The sequence below is a fragment of the Chrysemys picta genome, chromosome 9, assembly GCF_011386835.1.
Source record: "Chrysemys picta bellii isolate R12L10 chromosome 9, ASM1138683v2, whole genome shotgun sequence".
Classification (NCBI taxonomy): domain Eukaryota; kingdom Metazoa; phylum Chordata; order Testudines; family Emydidae; genus Chrysemys; species Chrysemys picta.
Window position 1 is genome coordinate 56,332,457 of NC_088799.1, and position 24,637 is coordinate 56,357,093.

General features: G+C 49.8%; 1 protein-coding gene across 1 annotated transcript; it reads right to left on the bottom strand.

Annotated features, from left to right (window-relative positions):
• Positions 1 to 77: 77 nt before the first annotated feature.
• Positions 78 to 24,210, bottom strand: AGXT (alanine--glyoxylate aminotransferase). Its single transcript, XM_005291965.4, has 11 exons — positions 23,739 to 24,210; positions 22,308 to 22,500; positions 20,464 to 20,528; positions 18,328 to 18,428; positions 13,066 to 13,136; positions 6,977 to 7,061; positions 5,865 to 5,960; positions 5,136 to 5,205; positions 4,296 to 4,391; positions 3,743 to 3,871; positions 78 to 1,390 (listed from the first exon to the last, which is right to left on the bottom strand). Exons 1-11 carry the CDS (start codon positions 24,000 to 24,002, stop codon positions 1,283 to 1,285), a joined length of 1,278 nt encoding a protein of 425 aa, XP_005292022.2. The 5' UTR covers positions 24,003 to 24,210; the 3' UTR covers positions 78 to 1,282.
• Between the last annotated feature and the right edge of the window lie 427 nt (positions 24,211 to 24,637).

A 24,637-nucleotide genomic window follows, 5' to 3' on the forward strand; every position in this document is an offset into this window, starting at 1 on the left:
TTGCTGGTCACTTGTACCATGTCTTCTGCTAGGGGAAGTATGGTGTTCTGTAGCAAATCAGAGTCACACACAAGCTGTGCTGTGCCATATGTCACTGTTTATTAACGCAGTATGATCTATTCTGGGGTCATGCCCTGTGCACCAGTGAATTTACACATGTATATAGCATATGCTTTTGCATGGGTGTGCCAGTAGAGCTTGGCTGCTGAAGGGAGTTTCCAAGTTCCTGACTGGCTGTAATACCTGCTTTGATGATGTAGTTTCCTGTTTGTGGGACCACTGTAAGCAGGATTGTGAGGTCGTCCAGGCTGCTGTGCTCATGCTGAAAGGACCAACATGGCAGAGGGCAAGAAGGAGGAGGAATATGAAGCCTTGATCCCAGGAATCCAGGGGCCTGCAAGTCAGTGTGCAGCAGTGAGGGCAAAGCTGTTATGTTGGAGGGCAGGTGTGAACAGAGCAGGCAGAGAGGGCATAGATAAGAACCAGGCCAGCCCTTGGCACTCAGCACATGCCTGCATGTCCGCTGTCTTAAAAGAGGGCAGGGTGTGAAAGGGGGAAGGCATAGGAAGAGAATGGGCCTGGCTGAGGTGACCAGGACTTAACTTTAGCTCGGTGTTCACCTCTCTGGCCTTGCTGTCACTGCTAGGCAGGAGCACCGGGGTGCCCAGCAGCACTCTCACTGATGAAGGTTCAGGTTCCACTGTGCTCCCAAGTCCTCCCCATCCTTTTTTCCTCATCCTTCACCTGAATGCTGCCAGATCAAATCCTGAGAGGAGGTGTGGGTTGATTCTGTAGCATGCTTCCTCTCTCAAACTCCTGCTTTCAATAAGATGGCAGCCCAAGCAGATCTGGAGTTCTGCAGCTGGCAACGAGTTGGAAAGCTTTATCCCTCTCCTCATACATCTCATCTGCCCTTCCTCCCCCTGCGCCTCCCCCCCCCCCGTCAACTCCCCACTCTTGCACTGTCACTTCCACACTACCCTGATCACATCTTGGTCATTCATCAATAAAGCAAAAACTCTGAATATCCATGTGCAGATCCACCTGACACTGCAAACAGTCAATTCCCAATGGAGCATGGCTTCATGGTTCATTTTTCCCCTGTAGGGTGCTGCAGCTGGTCAGGCGCTCACCAATATTTCATAGGGTACAACAGACATGAGGGAAATGAGAGCAGTGGCCCCACTTCAGCCTCCTACTTGAGTTCGGGAGAAGACAGAAGCATTAGCAAGGCCTGAAATGATCCCTCTGTACTTGTGTCTGCAGCTGCACTAGGAGCTGCTCACAGCTTGTTCTTGTGGCAGTGCTGGAGGGCATCTTTCATGGCATGGAGGACTCGGTCTACATTGTATTTGGTGGAGTTATAACCCATGAGTCCTATTCGAAGAACCTGAAATTGAGAGAAAAAGAAACTCAGTAGAGAGTAGTAAATATTGATGAGATCAAATTGGTTCTCCAGGGTCGGCCCCGTGACACGTTGGATTGCATGTCTGCAGGAGATGCAAGGCTCATGGAGGGGGTGAGACCCACACCAGTGACTTCCTACACACATACCATACAATGGGCTGGATTCTCCAGTGCCCTGCACCATGTACGGTCACTTATGCCTGGGCAAAGTGAATGCAAAGGAGGTGTAAAAAGGTAGCAGATCAGAATGGTGTCAAGCTGCCGTCACAGCCACGTTGCAGTAGTGTACGCTGCAGAAGGTGCATGGCAGTGGGGGAATCAGACCACATAGATGTAATTGTTTTTGTTATCACTAATTTAAGCAAATACAAGTAAAATGAAAACACAAGAAATCTTCAGTTTCTTTGGTGGCACCTGCTTTAGCTCTGCTGGCCAGCATGCTAAAGATAAAATACACTAGAGAGCAAATTTGTGGCTGATTTCCTCCTAGGGTGACCACCTACAGTTAGAGATAATAAATGACATGATATGAAACACTAAAACAAAGCTTATTTATAAGGGGCTGCCCCTCCCAATGCTTTATTCATCCCTTTGTATCATGTTATACTATTCCTTATGACTACTGGAAAAAAGTACCTCATATATTGACTTGGGTTGATCCAATTCCCATTGAAATCAATAGAAGTCTTTCTATTGACTTCAGTAGGAGTTGGATCATGCCTCCAATAAGGAACAGCTCTTAAAATAAGGAATCAATGGTCAACCTAGGTCCTCCCAGCCAAAGCCCTACAAGAATAGCTTTGCTTAAAAACTCATCCCGGTAAGTCTGCAAGCTTCTCACAAGTGTTATGCCCAATCCAGAACAAGGTATACTCTCTACTGAGGCTTGGAAAAAGTGCTCAGAGCACTTGACCTAAAGCCAGCATAAATATCATGCTGTTATTGGAACTTCCCTCTCCTCTAATAAATGATTGCATTTGAACTTTCTCATTTTCCCTAGTCTCTTCCAGTTTAGGGTAATGACTGGTTAGTAACAAGCCTATGGAAAAAGACTCTTCAATGCAGCTCTGTCTTAGGTATTCTCTTTTAATTTGCATTCATTGACACAAACAAGAAAAACATGGAAAGAACAAAGACTAGCTTTTCTTCTCCTCTAAAATTTGCTTATGCAAATTTGTCTATAAGCAATTCCATTCTCTCTTGGAAAGACCTACAAATGCTACATCTTCTAACACACACCTTCTATTCTGCCACACACCTTCTACCCACAAATAATGTTGTGTGTTGGGGGGGGGGGAAGGAGGCTGTTTGTTATTACAGCCCCTAATTAAACAGACATCTATGTTAGAATTCTCTCCCAGAGCGACTGGCCTCTTTAAGAGGAAATCGGTTAAGTTCATCTGTGTCTAGTTAGTTGCCTGATAGAGGGCACCTGACCTCTATAGAGACCCAGGCAGCAGTTGAGAAAGGGGAGTAGGAAGCAGCAGCAGGAAGGTGGAGAAGAGCAACTTGGCCAGCCCTGGGGACCATGAGGAAAACTGAGGCAGGACTCATCTGTATTACAGTGGTTGGCTACAGAAGGGTGGTAAACCCTGCTACAGGTTCCCAATAGTCACTGCTTATTTCGCAAGTGGCTGTAAGAGCACAGCATGCCAAGCCTTATCTCGAGAGAGCTTTTTCTCTAAGTTTGCTTGTTTCTGGATCTCAGTGCATGAAGCCCCGAGGCAGTGGTTTGTATCAGTCTTGGGCTTCATTCCCTATGAAAGGCCCCAGGGATCTATTTGGAAAGGAGTCTGTGATTGGATGAGCTGGGGGTTCAGCACATCTCCTGGACTCTACTCTTCACAAGCCTATCCAGACTAGTGCTGAAAGTCATTGGGACTCAGCAAAGGCAGACGCTCATTTAGGGAAATCCTCAGATATCAAATCACTCCTTGGCCCCAGGTGAAAGGACCCATTTCTGTCAAGGAAACTGGCTCACTTGCTACCTTCCTGACACCGGACTGGGAGTTCCTTTGTGGGCAATGGATCCTGAGGTTCTTATTTAAGCAGCAAGGGGGGAACCAGGAGGCTGATGGCATTGGTGGCACTATCAGGTTCAAGGCAAGTTCTTGGTTGGATTCATAAAACACATATAATGTATCGCTAGGGTGATGTTCCACCAGTATCATTCCAGTGATGTCAATGGAGCTGCTCTAGATATAACGGCAGGAACTGAGAAAAGAACCTGGCCCATAATCTGTTGAGATCCATATGGGCATTTTTAGCAAGCTCAAGTACCTGACTAGCCACAGAGACTTGCAGAGTTCGACCCTGGCTGGCACCTTGTACCTACCTTCCCTTCTGATGGTCCCAGGCCCCCTGAGATCTCGATTGCATGTTTATTCATAATAAACGCTGTGACCTCCTTCCAGTCATATTCCTTAGGCAGTACAAAGGTGGTGATTGTCGGGAGCCGGACCTCCTGAAAAACAGAGAGATCCATGCAGGAGGTCTCCTCTGAGCATGTGCAAACAGTCCTCTTCCCCGCTCCTTCTGTACCTTGCTGCAAACTTTGCTGTCTGGAACAAAGATTCCTTTCTATGGGGAGGATCCTGCTTTTCTGTCCTGGGTTGGCTGGGAATCTCCCAGCATGTGAAACCTCCTGAGAAATTCAGAGCTGGGCGAGATCCCCAGCTGGGGTCAATCGGTGTAGCTCTGCCAAAGTCAGTGGAGCTACACTGATTTACACCAGCTGAGGATCTGGCCTCATCTGTCCCAAACTATCCCCTTAGCTCTCTTTCTCTGTAGCCCAGCCAGACGACACTTCATCCGCAGTGTCACTCTACCAACATCAGTGAGATCCAGCAGGTCTATACAATGTCCAGTAATATCAGCCCAAGTCCTACCTGTTCCTTCACAAAGAGCTGGAGACCCAGCTTCTGCAGCCCGGCACACAGGTAGAGACTGTTCTCCTTGTGACGCTTCCAGGAGTTCTCCAGCCCCTGGGCCAATGGGGAGAAGAGCACAGCCATTAGCTAGGAGGTTACTGTCCCAGGGCCAGGCATGTGACAGGCAGACACAAATCCCGGGTCAGATAGGTTGATTTAACGTTTCATCTTGATGGGGAGAAGGTGGCTCAAGTGACCCTTGATGGGACCTCTCACCTCCCAAGCACCAGTTCCCATCTAGCCCAGTTCTGGAATGACCACAATTTGTTACCCGCTGGTGGCTGCTCGATGGCTGCACAAACCGAGCCCAGTCCTTGGGGGCATCTCTAAAACAAAAAGCAGCTCCCCCAAGATTAGCCTCCTGCCTGGCAGGCTCAGCAAGAGGCCAGGACTGAATGGCAGGGGAGATTGAACTATCCCTCCTGGAGAGGCACTAGGCACACACTTTGATGCTTGCCTGGCAGCTGTCCATACTGTGGTTAAATAAGACTTCAGTCTCCAGGGCTGTCCAACTGGTTTCTTCCATAAGCACCAAGCACAGATTTTTAAAGGCATTTAGGTGTCTACAGAGGCAGACAGATACCTAGCTCTATTTTAAAATCCCACCTGGCCTACGTTTGCATCTTTAAGCACCTAAATACTTTAAAAAATAGCAGTTTTATCTTCAACTGCATTTCTAAATAACAATCCCAACAACCAGCTCGGTGATGATAGTCCCAGTATCGTTTTCCCACTCATATTCCTTCTCTTTGCCTTTCCCCATCCTGCCTGGCCCGAGTGTCTCCTGCCATTGCTCACCAGTTCCGCAAGGATTGCCAAGCCTTCCCTCAGGCTGAAGAAGCTATTGATTGGTGCAGTATGATGGTATCTGTAATATACATGCGACATGCTGGAGAAGGGCTCATGACCACATTGACTAAATACATTATTGAATCAGATCAATACATTACAATCAATACTGAAACCTAGACAGATCCTGCAGGCTAAGCCACCAAAAACCATACTTCAGCCTCCTCTTTCTATCCCACCATAGCAGGGGAAAATGAAATGAACTGAGGTCACTACACTGACATCAGAGGTTGGAACTGCATGAAGACTAAGCAGCAGCCCTGAATCTGCTGACGCCAAGGATGCGGATAGCAGGATGCTGTAAGTTGGTGTTTTGTGAGAAGTACTGTATTCTCTGGTTCACCTCTCCTCTTCTAATGAGGTGATGGAGGTTGGGCATGAATTACTTTTGGGGGAAGAATGAGGATTAGCTCAGGGTTAGGGTGAGGGTGGACACAAGTGGTTTGGGATCAGATTGAAGTTTAGATGAGAAGTAGGTAAGTTGTGAGGTCTGAATGGATGTCAAGTATGAAGCCGGGGTGAGTGCTGGGTTCAGATGGGATTTGGGTGGGATTTCAATTTGGACTGAAGTGGAAATGCTTTGTGATTTGGATGAAAGTCCGTCTGGATTCAGGTCGTGGTGTGTTAAATCCCTGGTCAGAGAGCTGCTTCCTGGACACCCCAAAGCTTGCCCCTCACATTCTTGGCTTGTCGTCACAGCCCCAGTAATTGGCCAGCCAGCCCATGTCCAGGAAGAAGGAAGGTGGCTTCGTCCTCCTGCTGAAAATCTTCTTCCTGACAACATGGATATGACAAAGCTCAGTAACTGATCCTAGGAGCTCTGCCCTCCAGCCAGAACATTTACTTAGTTTTCCCACTACACGCACCACACAGATACACTCCTGGCCCCTTTGTGCCTCAGTTTCCCCACCTGTAAAATGGGGATAACAATACTGCCCTACTGTAAGGCACTTTGAGATCTGCCAAAGGAAGCACTAGACATAAGGTAGATGTGGTTATTGTTAACTAGTCGAGCTTACTCCCACTGGCTAGGGATGGTAGGGGTTGCTTGGGTGGCACTCAGATGTGACATTGACGGAGGAACTGCTGGGACCGAGATCGATTCAACAGATTAGATAATGGTGAGGTGGAAAGGAATCCCGCTGAGTGCCCCATGGGGGATGAGGCAGCCACTGCACCAGCCAGAACCGATCCAGTGAGATAGTGACAGTGCCTGGCTTCCTGCAGCTTGAACTGGCTGCGGGCGCAGAGAGCTCCTGTGTACTGGGGACTGCAGGGGTACAGGCTGTGGCTGCAGGGGTAATGCCTGCACCTCAGGCTTAATTGGAAGTTGTCAGGCCTGGTCAGCGGCTGCTTTTACTCTCCCCTCATATGACATAGGGCCCGAGCCTGCCACCCTTCCTCCCATGGCGCGACGCTGACTCGTGGGAGGGGTCCCCTAGATTTCAGTGGCACTGCCCCCAGGAGTGACAGCCCTGCTGCTGGAGGGCTGAGTGATCACCCAGCTGTACACCTAGGAATCAATGGTCTCAGTCACTGGGAATGGGGATATTTCTGGGTGCTTGAACACCTTGGGCTGGACTTACCCACGTGTAACAGAGGGTTGAATGTGGGCCACGTTTCCCCTCTTTCAGGGACATTGTTCAACCTGTGTAGGTGCTTCTACACATCTATGGACCTGAGTCACCTGCTGTTTAGCCTGCCTCGCCCTGGTGTTGTGTACATGAGCACCCCTCCCTGGCCCCGTGCACGTGTTTCACAGTCTACAGGGATGGCGGCGTTGTCCTCACCTGGCTCGCTCACTGAAGGAGATAGGGGCACTGCCAGGGGGAGCATTCAAGACTTTTTGAGATCCTGAGTACAAGATGTCAATACCTGTGTTAAATGAAAAAGTAGTATTAGAAACCCAGCCATTTAAGATTGATTGTGGAGGAAAGGCAGTGACACCGTCCTTCCAGTCCTGACTAGCAACTAGCTTTCCATTAGGAGCCCAGTTCTGCACCCAGGGCCGGATTAACGGGCCTGGGGCTACTAGATTTTGTGGGGCTCCTGTATACAAGCCTTTATCCTAATTTAAAACAAAAGGATCACAATTATGGCATCGAAGCTATTAACTCTATACTAAACTTGCCTTTTAATTAACATAAAGCCATTCTGTGCTTACATTTCAGTCTTAAAACACGTAGAATATAGTTAAATTAATTCAAAATAGCCTACTTCTTACCTTAGAACAGCTGTTATATTAGTTTCTTTCTGGTTTTCAGGGCTCAGAAATCCTCGATGATGTCACTGAAATCCAGTTGACGAAGCAAGTCATACTCTATTGACATTAGAGTCAAATTATTCAGTCTCATCTGATCCATGCTTGACCTCAGCTTGTTTTTTATTAGTGCCAGTTTTGAAAACGATCGTTCTCCTCCAGTGTTAGTTACCGGCAGTGTCAAAAAAATCCATAAGGCAATGTCTACATTGAGAAACACAGACTTCAGACTCCATTGTCTTAAAACGAGAAGTAATGTCTTTGCTGTTTTGTTTTCCTCGTGTTTTGTGAACTCCCTAAATTGAACCAGTTCATCTGCAAAATCCTCTTGTAAGTTGGTACTATATTTGTTTTGTAGTTTAACAGCTGAATCATGTAGTTCTGATGCAGAAAGTAGATGAAGATAGTTCATACATCTGAAGTTGCCGCATACCCCTTTGTATGCCTCATACCTGCAATGCAGCTCTGCAACAGATTTATCAATAATAACATTGAAAAGCTCCACGCAAAATTTCTCTAGGCCTGACAGCTTACCGTCCAGCTCCCCAGAGTCATCCTGTTGTTTTTTACATTTAAGTTCACAGTGCTTTTCCGATTTATACTGTTGAGAAACTTGAGGTGTCATTTGTTTAGTGGTAGTTTCAAAGCTGTCAAACTGAACTTGTAGACCAGCCACAAAATCCGTTAAAGAGCCCACCAACTTTACAGCATTAGGCAAGTCAAGGTCAACAGCCTGAAGTGCAGTGCTTGTTGCTTGAAATCTTTGCAGAACTGTGTTCCAGAGGTTGCAAAGAAAAACAATTTCCAGCTTGTCCATTTTCATGACCAGTGATCGAGCATCGTTGCACGTATTTGGGTTCTGATTTGGATCGTCTGCTAGTTTTCGGAGAGATTCCTGAATATTTTCATAATTCAGCTGTAGTGTTTTTGTAGCCTGGGCATGTGCTGACCACCTTGTATCTGAAAGAGCTTTTAGCATCTCGATTCGCTTATTGTCATTTGGCTCTAATCCTGCAGTAACAATTTGCCAGCGAGTGGTTGATTTCGAGCAGAAATTTAAAAGCGACGGAACAAAACAAAGCATTTGCCTCCAAGCAGCAGTTTATGCTCATAACCCCAACTAAATTGAGAGTAAAAAGAACAGGAGTACTTGTGGCACCTTAGAGACTAACAAATTTATTTGAGCATAAGCTCAAATTGAGAGTGTGAGCTGCGCAAGGTACCCATTCTACTAAAGGGCTTATCTCCCAAATTTGTGATTGCAGATCTTCGTATGCCCCTGACATGTTACTAGCACTATCATAATACTGACATCTCAATTTGTTATGTCAATGTCCATCGTCTGCAAAACTGTCAAAACAGTTATTGCGAGAAATTTAAGAAAACACTCTTGAATCTGTCCCTCTTGCGACACATAGCGGACAATGAACATAAGTTGATCTACATGGGATATGTCAGGAATGGAATCTACAATAATTGAAAAGTTCTTTGCAATCTGCAACTGACTGTTTATTTCTGAAAGCACCCTTTGTCCCATTAAAGTTATAAATTCCTCACAAATCGTTGAAGAAAGGTATGAAGGCCTTCCTTACCAGCATTCCCATATTTCTTTAATGTTCATAGAATCATAGAATATTAGGGTTGGAAGACACCTCAGGAGGTCATCTAGTCCAATCCCCTGCTCAAAGCAGGATCAACACCAACTAAATCATCCCAGCCAGGGCTTTGTCAAGCCGGGCCTTAAAAACCTCTAAGGATGGAGATTCCTCCACCTCCCTAGGTAACCCATTCCAGTGCTTCACCACCCTCCTGGTGAAATAGTGTTTCCTAATATCCAATCTAGACCTCCCCCACTGCAACTTGAGACCATTGCTTCTTGTTTTGTCATCTGCCACCACTGAAAACAGCCACGCTCCATCCTCTCTGGAACCCCCGTTCAGGTAGTGGAAGGCTGCTATCAAATCCCCCCCTCACTTTTCTCTTCTGCAGACTAAATAACACCAGTTCCCTCAGCCTCTTCTCGTAAGTCATGTGCCCCAGCCCCCTAATCATTTTCATTGCTCTCCACTGGACTCTCTCCAATTTGTCCACATCCCTTCTGTAGTGGGGGAACCAAAACTGGACTCCAGGTGCGGCCTCACCAGTGCCGAATAGAGGGGAATAATCACTTCCCTCGATCTGCTGGCAATGCTCCTATTAATACAGCCCAATATGCCGTTGGCCTTCTTGGCAACGTGGGCATACTGCTGACTCGTATCCAGCTTCTCATCCACTGTAATCCCCAAGTCCTTTTCTGCAGAACTGCTGCTAAGCCAGTCTGTCCCCAGCCTGTAGTGGTGCATGGGATTCTTCCTTCCTAAGTGCAGGACTTTACATTTGTCCTTGTTGAACCTCATCAGATTTCTTTTGGCCCAATTCTCCAATTTGTCTAGGTCACTCTGGACCCTATCCCTACCCTTCACATATCTACCTCTCCCCTCAGTTTAGTGTCATCTGTGAACTTGCTGAGGGTGCAATCCATCCCATCATCCAGATCATTAATCCTTTAGAAAAGGATCAAACTGACTCAATAATTCCAAGCTGCCCAAGTAATTCCAGTTATTGGGGGATCCAACAGTTTCATTGTCTCCTTTGAAAGAAAGCCCACACTCTGCCAGAAACTTAACAACTGCAACAACCCGTCTGAGGACCTCTTTCCAATAAGCAAGGTCAGTTTCAAACTATTTTTCCAGTTCTGAGTCAATATGCCATTTGGCTTGTGTCCGAGAAATCCTGGTAAGCATTGCATTTCTGTGACAAATGTTGCTCTCGTGCTCGACAACACAAACTGCATCATGTTTCCAGTCATTAAAGCCAAAACCACTAAATGACCATGTATGAGAGGATGAATCGCCAAACAATCGACACACAAAACAAAAAACAGATCCTGTCGATGGAGAATAAAGAAGCCACTCAAGAGGTACAGATTCCCCATTTTGAAGAGTATGTGTGAAGAGGGTTTTCGATAAACACTGTTTCTGATGTTTTTATTGTTTTTCAGACGCTGAAAAATCACAGTGTTTGTTTTGACATAGTGTTGGCCCTTTTGTGATCCAATAAGATCGCACTGTTTTATTTATTGGGCCCCAACGTGCTGCATCAGAGCTGTATGGGTCAAAGTTAGCTGCGTTTTTACCTTCATCACATGCAGCTATTTCACTCTCGTCCAAAACTGATGACTGACTGTGTCTGGACTGTCTGTTGTGGCTGCTGTCGTTCGCTCGCGTGGATTTGTGATGCTCGTTGACTTATTTTCCAAATCACTAATATCTGGTGCATTTGTTGGTGGTTTACTGAAATAGCCTGTCAATTTTGGTATTTTGTTTAACAACTGTTCCTCATGAATCATTTTTTTACTTCTGCACTTTCCTCTTTTGAGCTCCATTGCCATATTTTCTAGGTGCACCATTATCCCACATTTTTATAAAACCACTGCACAGGAGCACAGATCCAAGCAATAAGAAATGGCACATGATTGGATTTTATCACATGATAATTATGATCAGGAAGTTGTTTTAATAAGATATGTTAGTAAAATAGATTTGTTCTATCCCAAACCATAGATCATACATTTTTTTATATATTTTTTCATGTATATAATTATGGATTTATTTTTGCAGGGCCCCCCTTAGCCCAAGGCCCTGGGCTGCAGCCCCTAAAGCCACTGTGTTAATCCAGCCCTGTCTGCATCCTATCATTTCCTCAAAAATGCCTCATGTCTCATTACATATGGGCCAGCAGCTCCAACACATACCCTCTTGCACTTCAACCACTCACTGCAAGACACCAGGACATCTCATCTCATGCTGCACATACGTTACATTTGAATGACTTTGCCATTGCCAGCCAGCCAGGCCTGTGGAACTCATTGCCAGGGGATGTTGTGAAGGCCCAAGTATAAGTCGATTAAAAACAGAATTAGATAAATTCATGCAGGATAGGTCGATCTACGGCTATTAGCTGAGATGGTCAGGACACAACCCTATGCTCTGGGTGTCCCTAAGCCTCTGACTGCCAGAGGCTAGGTCAGGGCAAGAGGGGGTAGATCACTCGATAAATTGCTCTGTTCTGTTCATTCCCTTGGAAGCACCTGGCATTGGCCACTGTCAGAAGATAGGATACTGGGCTAGACGGACCATTTTTCTGACCCAGTATGGACACTATTATGTTCTTATGAACAGGAAATACTATTACAGCCCCACCCTCTGGATCCCGAACCCTAGACCGGAAAGCCCTACCCGCTGGATCCCAAACCCTAGGCCGGAGAGCCCTACCCTCTGGAACCCGAACCCTAGGCCGGAGAGCCCTACCCTCTGAATCCCGAATCCTAGACCGGAAAGCCCTACCCTCTGGATCCCGAACCCTAGGCCGGAAAGCCCTACCCTCTGAACTAGAACCCTAGGATGGAGAGCCCTACCCTCTGAATCCTGAACCCTAGGCCGGAGAGCTCTACCCTCTGAACCAGAACCCTGGGCCGGAGAGCCCTACCCTCTGGATCCCGAACCCTAGGACGGAGAGCCCTACCCTCTGAACCAGAATCCTAGGCCGGAGAGCCCTACCCTCTGGATCCTGAACCCTAGGCTGGAGAGCCCTACCCTCTGGAACCCTAAGCCTGGCCTGGGGAGTCTTAACATCTGAAACCCTAATGCTAGACAGGGAAGTCATACTCTCTTGAACACTCACCCTTGCCTGGGGGGCCGCAACATTTGTACCCTCATCCTAACCCAGGAAGCCCTACACTGGAAGCCTAACCCTTGCTCAGGGAGTCCTGTTCATTGGAATGGCTAACCCTAACCTGGTAGTCTTAGGCTCTACAACACTAAGTCAAGCCCAGGGTGCCCTACCCTCTGGAACTCTAACTTTATATGAGGGAGCCCTATCGGTTGGAACCCTAACCCTAGCCCATGGAGCCCTGCCCTCTTAAACCCTAACCTGAGCCTTGGGAGGCCTACCCTTTGGAATGTTAACTCTAGCCTGTGCAACCCAAAGTGCTAGAACACCAACCCTATCCTGCAGAGCCTTACCCTTTGAAACCCTACCCACAGCTCAAGGAGCCCCATGCTTTGTTTCCCTAAGCGTAGTTTGGAGAGTCCTCTCCAACCTTAACCCAAGCCTGGGTAACCCTACCCTTCGAAACACAGCCCTAGCTTGGGAGCCTTGTCCTCTGGAATCGTTCCTATAGCCCAGACAGACCTACCATGTGGGACATTAATGTTACTCCGAGATGTCCTACCCATGGACATTCAGGTTCAGCACCTGGCCATAGCACTACCTTCGGAAGCATAACCATAGCTCGGGGAGCACCTGCAGTGGAAGGTCTCATCACTACCCTAGATCCAGTTTCTCCCAACAGAAATCACTCTAGAGAATATGGTTCCGGATGAACCCTCCACTAACCTTCGCCCCTCCAACCACCACCTGGAATGGCCCAGGAGCTCTGGTTTTTAAGACAATCAGAGCTACCCTTTCCACAGCCTCCCCTGTAGAGAGGACCTTTCTATCCACACATAAATTTTTTCTTGTTTATTGTATGGGGCTGGTGAATACTCTAGTTAAGAAGATGAGTTCTTTGCTCCTTACCCTGTTGGTCCATGAGGATGGGAGCTCCACCTAATGATGCCACAGAGTCCACCAGTAGTAAGCACTTATATCTAGCAGAGGGAAAGGAAGAACAGATATTACTTAGCAAACGTCAACCTGTTTGTGTTGGTGTCTGAAAGCTTCTCATTAATTCTGGTTCTTATCATTTCTCTCACCAGACAATATTTTTCCAGAGTCTTGGATTTCCCAGGACCCTCCTGAAATGTGTTAAGCATCACTGCAACAGCTCTAGCAGGGTCACTAACGGGCCCATTGCTTTGCCCATGGGCAGTGGTGAAAGAGAAACATGCAATTTTGCCTTACCTGGGAATGCTATTATGCCCCATTGTTCGATGAGTATTCAGCACCCCTCTGGGCACCTGATCCACAGAGGATCTGAGTCTGCAACAGCTGTCTAGGAAGGGCCTCGAACCCTAACCCGAACCCAGGTAGCCCTACCCTCTGGAACCCTAACCCTAGTCCAGCGATTCTCAACCTTTCCAGACTACTGTACCCCTTTCCGGAGTCTGATTTGTCTTGCACACCCCCAGTTTTCACCTCACTTAAAAACTACTTGCTTATAAAATCAGACATAAAAATACAAAAGTGTCACAGCACACAGTTACTGAAACATTGTTACTGCCTCATTTTATCATATAATTATCAACTAAATCAGTTGGAATATAAATATTGTACTTACATTTCAGTAAAAACAACAAGGAGTCTGGTGGCACCTTAAAGACTAACAGATGTATTTGGGCATAAGCTTTCGTGAGTAAAAACCTCACTTCTTCGGATGCATCCGAAGAAGTGAGGTTTTTACTCACGAAAGCTTATGCCCAAATAAATCTGTTAGTCTTTAAGGTGCCACCAGACTCCTTGTTGTTTTTGTAGATACAGACTAACACGGCTACCCCCCTGATACTTTACATTTCAGTGTATATGTAAGGGACTGTTAGCCCCTTACTAAAACTCAGTGGGGGTGTTTTGGTTGGCTAGCTCCCAGTACTAAAAGTAAGGGGAAGGGTCAATGGGAAATCAGGACCCTGAGACGACAGTCCCCAGGAGCAATGGGGATAGACCCATGCTCCAGGTGAGTCTGATTAAAAGGTCGGGCAGGCCAATGAGGGAATCAGGAGGCCAGAGGGGCTCCCATCCTCAGTGTGAGCTAGAATTGCCTGGAACAGAGTGGGGCTGAGCCAAGGAGAGAGCAGGGACCCGAGCTGAGCTGGGGAGCAGGGCTGTGCCAGACAGAGAACCTGAGAATCATAGAAGATTAGGGTTGGAAGAGACCTCAGGAGGTCATCTAGTCCAACCCCCTGCTCAAAGCAGGACCAACACCAACTAAATCATCCCAGCCAGGACTTTGTCAAGCTGGGCCTTAAAAACCTCTAAGGATGGAGATTCCACCACCTCCCTAGGTAATCCATTCCAGTGCTTCATCACCCTCCTAATGAAATAGTGTTTCCTAATATCCAACCTAGACCTCCCCCACTGCAACTTGAGACTATTGCTCCTTATTCTGTCATCTGCCACCACTGAGAACAGCCGAGCTCTATCCTCTTTGGAATCCCCCTTCAGGTAGTTGAAGGCTGCTATCAAATCCCCCCTCACTCCTCTCTTCTGCAGACTAAACAACCCCAGTTCTCTCAGCCTCTCCTCGTAAGTCATGTGCCCCAGCCCCCTACTCATTTTCGTTGCCCTCCGCTGGACTCTCTCCTATTTGTCCACATCCCTTCCGTAGTGGGGGGCCCAAAACTGGACGCAATACTCCAGATGTGGCCTCACCAGTGCCGAATAGATGGGAATAAACACTTCCCTCAATCGGCTGGCAATGCTCCTACTAATTCAGCCCAATATGTTGTTGCCCTTCTTGGCAACAAGGGCACACTGCTGACTCATATTCAGCTTCTCATCCACTTTAATCGCCAGGTCTTTTTCTGTAGAACTGCTGCTTAGCCAGTTGGTCCCCAGCCTGTAGCAATGTATGGGATTCTTCTGTCCTAAGTGCAGGACTCTGCACTTGTCCTTGTTGAATCTCATCAGATTTCTTTTAGCCCAATCCTCTAATTTGTCTAGATCACTCTGGACCCTATCCCTACCCTCCAGCGTATCTACCTCTCCCCCCAGCTTAGTGTCATCCGCAAACTTGCTGAGGGTGCAATCTATCCCATCATCCAGATAATTAATAAAGATGTTGAACAAAACCGGCACCAGGACTGACCCCTGAGGCACTCCGCTTTATATCGGCTGCCAACTAGACATTGAGCCGTTGATCACTGCCTGTTGAGCCTGACAATCTTGCCAGCTTTTTATCCACCACGTTGTCAATTCATCCAATCCATACTTTTTTAACTTGCTGGCAAGAATACTGTGGGAGACCATATCAAAAGCTTTGCTAAAGTCAAGATATATCACATCCACCGCTATCCCCATATCCACAGAGCCAGTTATCTCATCATTGAAGGCAATAAGGTTGGTCAGGTATGACTTGCCCTTGGTGAATCCATGTTCATAGACGCCGACTCCGTGGGTGCTCTGGGGCTGGAACACCCACAGGGAAAAATTAGTGGGTGCTCTGCACCCACCGACAGCCAAGCAGCAGAGCTGCAGCAGTGCTGAGGCAGAGTGGAGCTGGAGCTGGGGCTGGAGCAGTCTGGAGCCAGGTGCGGTGAGCAGCTGGGGAGAGCGATGGGGGACACTGGGCAGCAGGCCCAGTGTAGGGAAATGCCCCCAGCCAAGAGGTCTTCCAGGCGGTACTGGGAGGGGGATCATAACCCGACAGGGGTGGGGAGGAGCTGATGTTGGGAAGAAGGGTCCTGCCACCTACAGCCTGAGGGCGTGTGGCCACCGCCAAAGCAAGTGTCTGACCCGCAGCATCCATGCAGCACAGCCAGGGCCTGGGCAGGAGGCCTGGGACATGTGAGGAACAGACTGAACTGCCCTTACATTCCAGAGATGGCTGGTTGTGGTATGGCCATACCACAGAGCGGGGTGATGTATTTTCCTTTAACCTTTCTCATTTTTTCCTTTAAAAAAAATTGATTTCTGTTTAATAAATTGTGTTTGCTTGAACTGTATACAATGATCAGTGAGTCAGGGAAGTGTCCAGTGCAGAGAGAGCATCCTGGAGTGGGGACACCCTAGCTCCTGCGCTAAGTGAGTACAACAAGGTTGGGGGTTGAGCCCCCCAGGAGTTCTGGGCCTAGCCTTTTTAGGGTTACAAGGACTCTGCCACACAGGAGAGTGGAAGGGGAGCCCTCCAGGTCAGGCAGGCCTCTTGGTAAAAGGAAGTGGGAGCAAGGACTCAGATCCTTCCGCTAGCCCATTTCACCAGGGTAGTGTATAAGCCAGGAAAGTTCCTCACAAAAGCGGGACCATTCCCTCGCTTACATGCAGTATATAGAGTAGGGTTGCCAGGTGTCCGGTTTTCGACCAGAATGCTGACCAGGCTGTTAAGTCTGGTCGGTGATGCTGCAGGGTAAGGCAGGCTAGTCCCACCTGTCCTGGCACTGTGCTGCACTCCGGAAGTGGCCAGCATGTCTGGCTCCTAGGTGGGGAGTCCTTGGGGCTCCGCGCTGTCCCCGCCCTGAGCACCAGTTCCGCACTCCCATTGGCTGGGAACCACGGCCAATGGGAGCTGGGGGGGTGGTGCCTGCGGGCAAGAGCAGCACGCGGAGCCTCCTGGCCTTGAGCCCCAAACCCCTACCCCCCAAACCTGGAGCTCCCTCCTGAACCCCAAACCCTTCATCCCCAGCCCTACTCCAGAGCCCATACCCCCAGCTGGAGCCCTCATCCCCTTCCACACCCCAATTCCCTGCCTCAGCCGAGAGCCCCCTCCCACATCCTGAACCCCTCATTTCTAGCCCCGCCCTGGAGCCCACACCCCCAGTTAGAGCTATCACCCCCTCCCACACCCCAACCCCCTGCCCCAGCCCAGTGAAAGTGAATGAGGGTGGGGGAGAGCCAGCCACTGAGGGAGGGGAAATATAGTGAACGGGAGGGGAGCAGGGCCTCAGGGAAGGGGCAGGGTTAGGGTATTCAGTTTTGTGCGATTAGTATGTTGGCAACCCTAATACAAAGCAGTATAAACAAGTCATTGTCTGTATGAAATTTTAGTTTGTACTGACTTTGCTACTGTTTTTTATGTAGCCTGTTGTAAAACTAGGCAAACATCTAGGTGAGTTGATGTACCCCCTGGAAGACCTCTGAGTACCCCCAGGGGTCTGTGTACCCCTGTCTGAGAACCACCGCCCTATCCTACATAGCTCTACCCTCTGGAACCCGAACCCTAACCCAGGAAGCATTACTCTTTGCATCCCTAACTCTTGCTGAGAGAGCCCTATCTGTTAGAACCCTAACCCATAGGCACCCACGGGAAAAAATTAGTGGGTGCTCTGCACCCACTGGCAGCCAAGCTCCCTTGCTCCCCGCCCCACCTCCTCCTCCCCCCCCCCCGAGCATGCCACCTCCCTGCTCCTCCGCCTACCTCCCAGCGCTTCCCCCTGTCCACCACCAAACAGCTGTTTGGCCTTTCTGGGAGGGAGTGGGAGGAGCGGGAACATGGGGTGCTCAGGGGAGGAAGCAGGGAAGAGGTGGGGCTGGGGTGGGGATTTGGGGAAGGAGTCAGAATAGGGGCAGGGAGAGGGCGGAGTTGGGACGGGGATTTTGGGGAAGGGGTTGGAATGGGGGTGGGGCAGGGGTGCGAAGAGGCGGGGCAGGGCAGGGTCGCATGGAAGGGGTGGAGTGGGGGTGGGGCCAGGGGCAGATGTGGGGTTAAGCACCCAGGCAGATGTGGGGAAGTTGGCACCTATGCGCCTGGCAATGACCTGGCTGATGGTTGTTGTTCTGTGCCTGATTGCAGAACCATCTCCTGACCAATGCACTGTTTGACACTTTGCACCCCCATTCAGTCCCCCTGAGTAGAGGCTGTTGATAGATGTTTGCTCCCTTGCTGCTGCTTTGTCACCTATCTCTTCTCTGCGGCACTTAGCAAACAATAACGTGTGTTCCCTGGGCTCTCACAGGGCCACTTGCTGATCTCCCAAGACTTAGAACAAGAATAAAATGCAGGTGTGGTAACCTGGTGGTGTTTGAGCTTTGTGGTTTCTAGAGAGCATGATGCTCATTGGGTGTTGTTAGTAAGTGTAGTGATTGTTTTGAGTTTCCCAACACACCCTGACATCCCTGCCTTCCTATGGTGTGTCCATGGCCCAGACAGTCTGTCCAGCCACAGGGCACCGTGTGGGGGATCCCACTGACCTGTGGCAGAGCTCTCCAAAGCCATCCAGGGGCTGAAGCACCCCGCTGGATGATTCTCCATGTGTGATGAAGAACAGTGAGGGCTTGTGCTGCGCCAGAGCCTACAGGGGCAAGAGAGAGAGAGAGAATTAAATACACCAACCAAGCTGAGGTGGCTCTGGCACAAGGGTGGGCAAACTTTTTGGCCCAAGGGCCACATCTGGGTGGGGAAATTGTATGCAGGGCCATGAATGTAGGGCTGGGGCAGGAGGTTGGGGTGTGGGAGGTTGTGCGGGGTGTGGGAGGGGGCTCCAGGCAGGGGACTGGGGTGCAGGAGGGGTGTGGCAGGGGGCTCCAGGCAGGAGGTTAGTGGGCTCAGGGCAGGGGTTGGGGTGGGGGGTGCAGGAGGGGTTCGGGGTGTGGGCTCTGGCCCGGCGCCGCTTACCTCAAGCAGCCCTGCGCTGCTCCCAGAAGTAGCCAGCAATGGCTCCTGGGGGTGGGGTGGGGCAGGCAGCTCTGCAGCGTGCTGCCTTGGCCTGTGGGTACCACCCCTGAAACTCCCATTGGCTGCGGTTCCCCGTTCCCAGCCAATGGGAGCTGCAGGGGGGAGGGGGGACAGTGCCTGCAGGCAAGGGCAGCCCCCTCAGTCCTCACACCAAAAGAGTAACCTGTTGTCATGGAGTATAGAGATCCCATTCTACCACTGTCACTAAGGAGTTAACAGGTAGGCTAGCCATCTTCTCAGCTGCAGCAACAGCTGGGGGATAAGAAGGCAAGCAGGGCCAAGGAGAGGGGGGGCTGCAGAGGGACTACAGAGAAGGAGTTGCCTTCAGCTGCAGACTGGCAGGAAACTGGACTTCTAGAGAGGCAGAAGCAAAGAGTGTGAGTCTGGCAAACGCTTCCAGGAGAGCTGAGGTAGGTAGCAGCCCAGGGAAACAGTGAGGTTTGTGAGGAGACAGTCCCCACTATTTAATGCATGGTCACTGGGCTGAACCCTGGAGGAGTTTGTTTACCAGCCGCGTCTGCAGGTTCGGCCGATCGCGGCTTCCACTGGCTGCGGTTCGCTGCCCCAGGCCAATGGGGGCTGCGGGAAGCGGCACGGGCTGAGGGATGTGCTGGTCGTGGCTTCCCGCAGCCCCCATTGGCCTGGAGCAGCGAATTGCGGCCAGTGGGAGCCGCGATCGGCCGAACCAGCGGATGCGGCTGGTAAACAAACCGGCCCGGCCCGCCAGGGTGCTTACCCTGTTGGGCCGCGTGCCAAAGGTTGCCGATCCATGTGCTAACACAACACAAATGAATAATGCTGTTACAAAGCCAGGTGGGCTTGTTAGTGATGAACGGTCTCCCTCTTCTGGACACTGTAGGTGTACCAGGCATTCAGCTCTGCTAGGAACCTACACAGCAATCTCGGGGTGAAAGAGCCCTGCCTGAAAATGCTCGCTATATAATCTAGCAGTTAAATATGTGCACGTCTAGTGGAAACAGTGCATGGTTCTCTTTCTTACTTCTCCATGCTTTCCTCCTGTACCCCCTCATGCCTTTCCTCTGAAGAGCCAAGTAGACAACCCTCAGCCCCAAACACTTATACAATAAAGCAAAGGGTGTGTGGGTGGCAGCATAACAGATTTAGGGCCAGGTCATCAGCTGGTGTAAACCAGCATTGCTTCCATTGCACTAAGCTGGGGCTCAGCCCTTTGCTTTCCCTCTAGCCGTGCAGGACAGAGTTCCCACATGAGGGTTGCATTTGGCAGGAGCCAGTGGAGACGCACAGTGCCCCTGACTATCTGGTAGGATGGGGAATGCTCCTTTTCCCAACATTTCTCAGGGCTGCAGGCAGAGATGGGCAGGGAGCTGAGGCTCTGCAGACACGCTCTGATAGTGTGAGTAGCTGCACACCCTCCACTTGGTGAGCTGCAGGGTTATCCTGGGTAGGGCAGCTACTCGTAAGCCCAGAGGATGCAATCAGGGGACTGTTGAGAATGGTTTCTCCTTTGGGCATAGCCCATTCTTGCTTTCTCTGCCTGCCATTGCAGCAACATAAGGATTCCTGCCTCTCCTTATGTCCCAGGAGGCCACAGTCACCCAGACTGTTCTAGCCAGTGCCTGTGCACTGCAGTCTAATCCCAACATCCTTGCTCCTATACATGCAGCACTCACCTCCTCAATCTCCTTTAGTGCAAAGTATTCTCCAGGGGGCTTCACCAGTTGGTGGACAACAGCTCCTGAAAGGGGTGGGACAGAGTCACTGCCCTGGCAGAAATGCCCTAGCAGACCCTGCTGTGCAGTCCCATCTCTAACAACAGCCCTGAACAGCACCGGTAGCCTTGAACCCCCAACATTAAACAATGAGGGACAGATTGTGCTGGCTGTGCTGCGGTATGCAAGCTTGGGAGAGGATGCACAGAGCCCTTCCCCATGGGCATCTTGGCACAGTGCAGCCAGCATCCCAGGGTTGGTGCAATGACCTGGGGAGAATTAGCACGTCTGATGGCACAAAGCACCCCAAAGGGGGTGGGTGGGGAGGTGGGGTCACCATGGTGCCAAGCCTCCACTCATCAGCGGATGGACCATGACCAACTTCGAGCTGTTGTTCTGGGTGTGTAATAAGTCATGTATTAACTGGAAAGTGGAGACGCCTGTCAAAGTCCAGCCTGGCCTCATGGGAATTTGTCCAGTTGAAAACTGGGAAAATGCTGAAAGCCCTCCCAATATCACTGATTAAACTTGGACATGCTGTGCCCCTGGGTAGCAGCCCCCCTATTCGCTGTCCCAACCACTGGCTCACTAGAAAGGAGGGGAAATAGAAGCTTCTCTGTGTGGGTAAGAGACCTAAAGGCCAGAAGGCGTCATCAGGATCATCTTGTCTGGTCTCCTGTATCATGCAGGCCAGAGAGTTTGGCCCAGGGATCCCTGCATGGAGCCCAAAGACTGTGTCAGTGTTACATAGCCCAGTCAGATTCTCACTGAAAGACTGAGAACTGCAGCTGTCATGGCTCCCACTGGGATATCACATACAGGGACTCCATGCATTTCTGAGGAAGGCAAAGATGACGGTTCCATGAGATGTCTGCTCTTTTTAAGGCTTCCTGGGTGGATTCAGTTCCCCTTCATTACCCCCAAAGATCTGTATTGATGGCAGGGCCCCTGGACCTACTTCTACTCAGTGAGGCTGCTCTACACTGTGGTTTTTGCAGTAGGGTAGCTACACTGATGGATGTGCCCAAAGCAAACCCTTAGTGATGCTTGTATTAGTGTAATACATCGCTTGCATTGGTTTAATTTACCCAGGCTTGCAACTGGGGTTAACTCCACTGATATAATTCATGGCTTACCCAAGGATAGTGTGTCTATACCAGGCATTTGCACTAGGGGTTTACAATGGTCCAACTACCCCAGTGTAATTACATTAATGCATAGAACCCCAGTGTAGACATAGACTTATGGCAGATCCTCAAAGGCACCTAACTCCCATTGAAATCAAGTGGGAAATAAATGTCTTTGTGGATCTTACATACTATTCAGTCCTGCCCAACTTCTTCTCTCCTTCAGTGCCTGAAAACTTTCTCTCTATTCTGCAGCAAGCCCCTTGCTAACCAAATCTGCCTTTGCCAAAGCTTCCCTGATTTCTATGAGTTCCCAGAAGACAGTCAGTGGGAAAGGGAGAGAGGGCTATTTCTTCCAAATTCTCTCAGGCCTGCCAAGTGCCCAGCTGGGGCAGAGAGAGCAGGGCCATACTGTATCTGAGCAGCAAGAGTCCAAGCGAGCTGTCAGTTACACTAGGTCAGTGTAATCACTCCAGAGTTGGACAGAGCAATTTGACCCTATGTGTCAAGATGCAGCATGTCTCTGTATAATGGTTCTGACCTAGCCACGGCGCACATTTTACTGAGAGCCACTGGGAGTGACCAAGAGTCTAACTTAGGCCCTGGTCTGAGCCATCCTGGAGCTGTTTGTAGCTGGGGGCCTCACACAGCAAACGGGAAGGGGGCCAAGTCCCATACCCAGTCTCTTGGAGATGTCTGTTGCGCGCTCGCCCCAGATTCCATTCACTGCAATCAACACCACCTCTCCAGCCTCCACCGTGTTCATCAGCGCAGCCTCCATGGCACAGTGGCCTGGGCCACTGATGGCCAGAGTCAGTGGGTTCTGTGTCTGGAAGGCATACTGGATTCCCAACTTGATTTCATCCATGATCTGAGGAGAACGGACAAGATGCCAGGGTTAAAGCAGCCACCTGCAGTTTGGCAGTGTAACTGCATTGAAATCAGCACCCACTAACAGTGACTCTTTGTGTGCTAGGAGGAAAACAATCAGGATGTGTCAGCTGCTAGTGGACCCAAGTTTACATCTATCCCCTTCTAGTGACTCTTATACAGAGGAAATAATCAGCCATCAAAGGGGGAGCTAGAATGTGCAGAGCTCCAGCCCTCATCTGCCTGCTGTTGTTTCTGCTCTGTGCTAGGCGATATACATGCAGTACTTCTAATGAAACAGAGGGACAGGCAGAAATCACTGAGTTCATGATGTGATCCAGCGGAGCTGTCACTTACTGCAGAGTATTTGACTGTGAGCCACAAACACACTATATTTACAGCTTTTAGCTATTTCTTACAGAAGTGAGTTTTACCAAAAATAAAACTGATCCCTACCCCTCCCTTTGTGGAAGGCCTCTCTTGTGGTGCCCATGGGGCACTACTGAACTAGACAGACACTCTACTCAGTTCTGAAAGCAATTTAAAGAGCTAGAGACCAACACCAAACAGCTAGACGCAACGAATGCCAGACCCTGCTGGCACCGCTCATGGAGAGCTTTGCCATGGAAGCACTGAAGGAGGTTAGGGACAGGATTTTGTTTTTACCCCTGAGTTCTCCAAATGCTGGAAGAATTGGGAACCTGATAGGCAGTGGATGGTGGTCCTCTAGGCAGTTCCCCAAACTGCTTGTCAGCTTGATCCAAAGCCCATTCAAATCAATGGGAATCTTTCCACTGACTGAAAGGGTCCTGGGCTTTGGAGTAGCCCCAGAGTGGTGAATGGGGAGGAATCAGAGCTGTGGCTCTGAGTCTGCAAGAGCCTGAAGCATATGAGTCATCCCAGTGGCTGTGGGGGCAGAGGCACATGCACAGAGGAAAGATTTCAAGAAACACACTGACACCAAAAGCTGAAAGAAGCCAGGAGAAATGACAGCCCAACAGTGATTTATAATTAGTATCACCAAAACGCCTCCTCTGGGCCCTAGGAGACTCAGAAAGTGGCGTCATGTGGGAATGGAACCCAGAAGAGGGGAAAAGAAGATCAGGAGCAAGGGAAAGTGGGTTTCATTTGCTATCTAAAACATTGCACTGGGGCCTGAGGAGAGGGGGAGGCTGCAGATTATAGGAAACGCTTGGAATGAGTGACCATGTTCTGGAGAAGTTGAGTCGTAGTCCTCACCTGGAACATTTCCTTGTGGAGGTGTCCAATTAGCTGCCGACCTCCTGCAGTCAAGATCCGAGGAGGGACGTTTGAGGGCCCAGGCCCCAGGAGCAGCCTGTCTGGAATGGCCAGGGGCTGCCGCAGCACTGCAGGGGGTGGCACCAGCAGCTGTTGTGAAGACATTGCGCGATAACGTGGAGCTGGAAGCACAGGCAGACAGAGAGAAGCCCGAGCCGTAGCCTGGAGCACTCGGGAGGCACTGCCCATCACTGCTCGGTGCATCTTCTGGGCCAGAGATAACAGAATGAACCTTCGCCCTGACAGCAACCAGCCCCTGGGCCTGCTGCCACTAGCCTTCGAGCTCCCGTTCCTCTCTGACAGAGCCTCTGCCGGCAGTGGTGACTCAAAGGCTGTCAAACCCTCCGCCCTGTCACACTGACCTTCACAGTCCTGGCAATAAAAGCCTGAGCCCACCTCCCAATGGCCCAGCAGCTCCCTGGCTCCTCCTTGATTCAGAGAGCTCCTCTTGAAAACATCCCACCCCCATTGGCCCTCCTGGCCTGTGAACTCTGCACCTGGTAGGAGCTGGCACTCTGAACGCTGCTGCTCATGTGGCACTAACAGCTTTGCTGCTTCTGCTTTAGCCACATAATTTCCTGGTGCGGTGGAAAGTCCCCATGTTTGTCTAACCTGCTCGGTCAGAGTAGTTTTCCCCAAAGCTAAGTGAGATAACAAGACACTGCTGCGCTCTGCCAGACTTCCCTGTTGGGGCCTTGGTGAGGGTGCACCAGTCCTTACTCCCTGTCCTATGTCCTTTTTACCATGCCATGATTTCTGGTAGCTCCGAGAGGCCACAGCCATGCTACTGAGCACTCAGAGAAGCCCTGCCCCGAAGAGCTTCCAGTCTCAATAGCCGA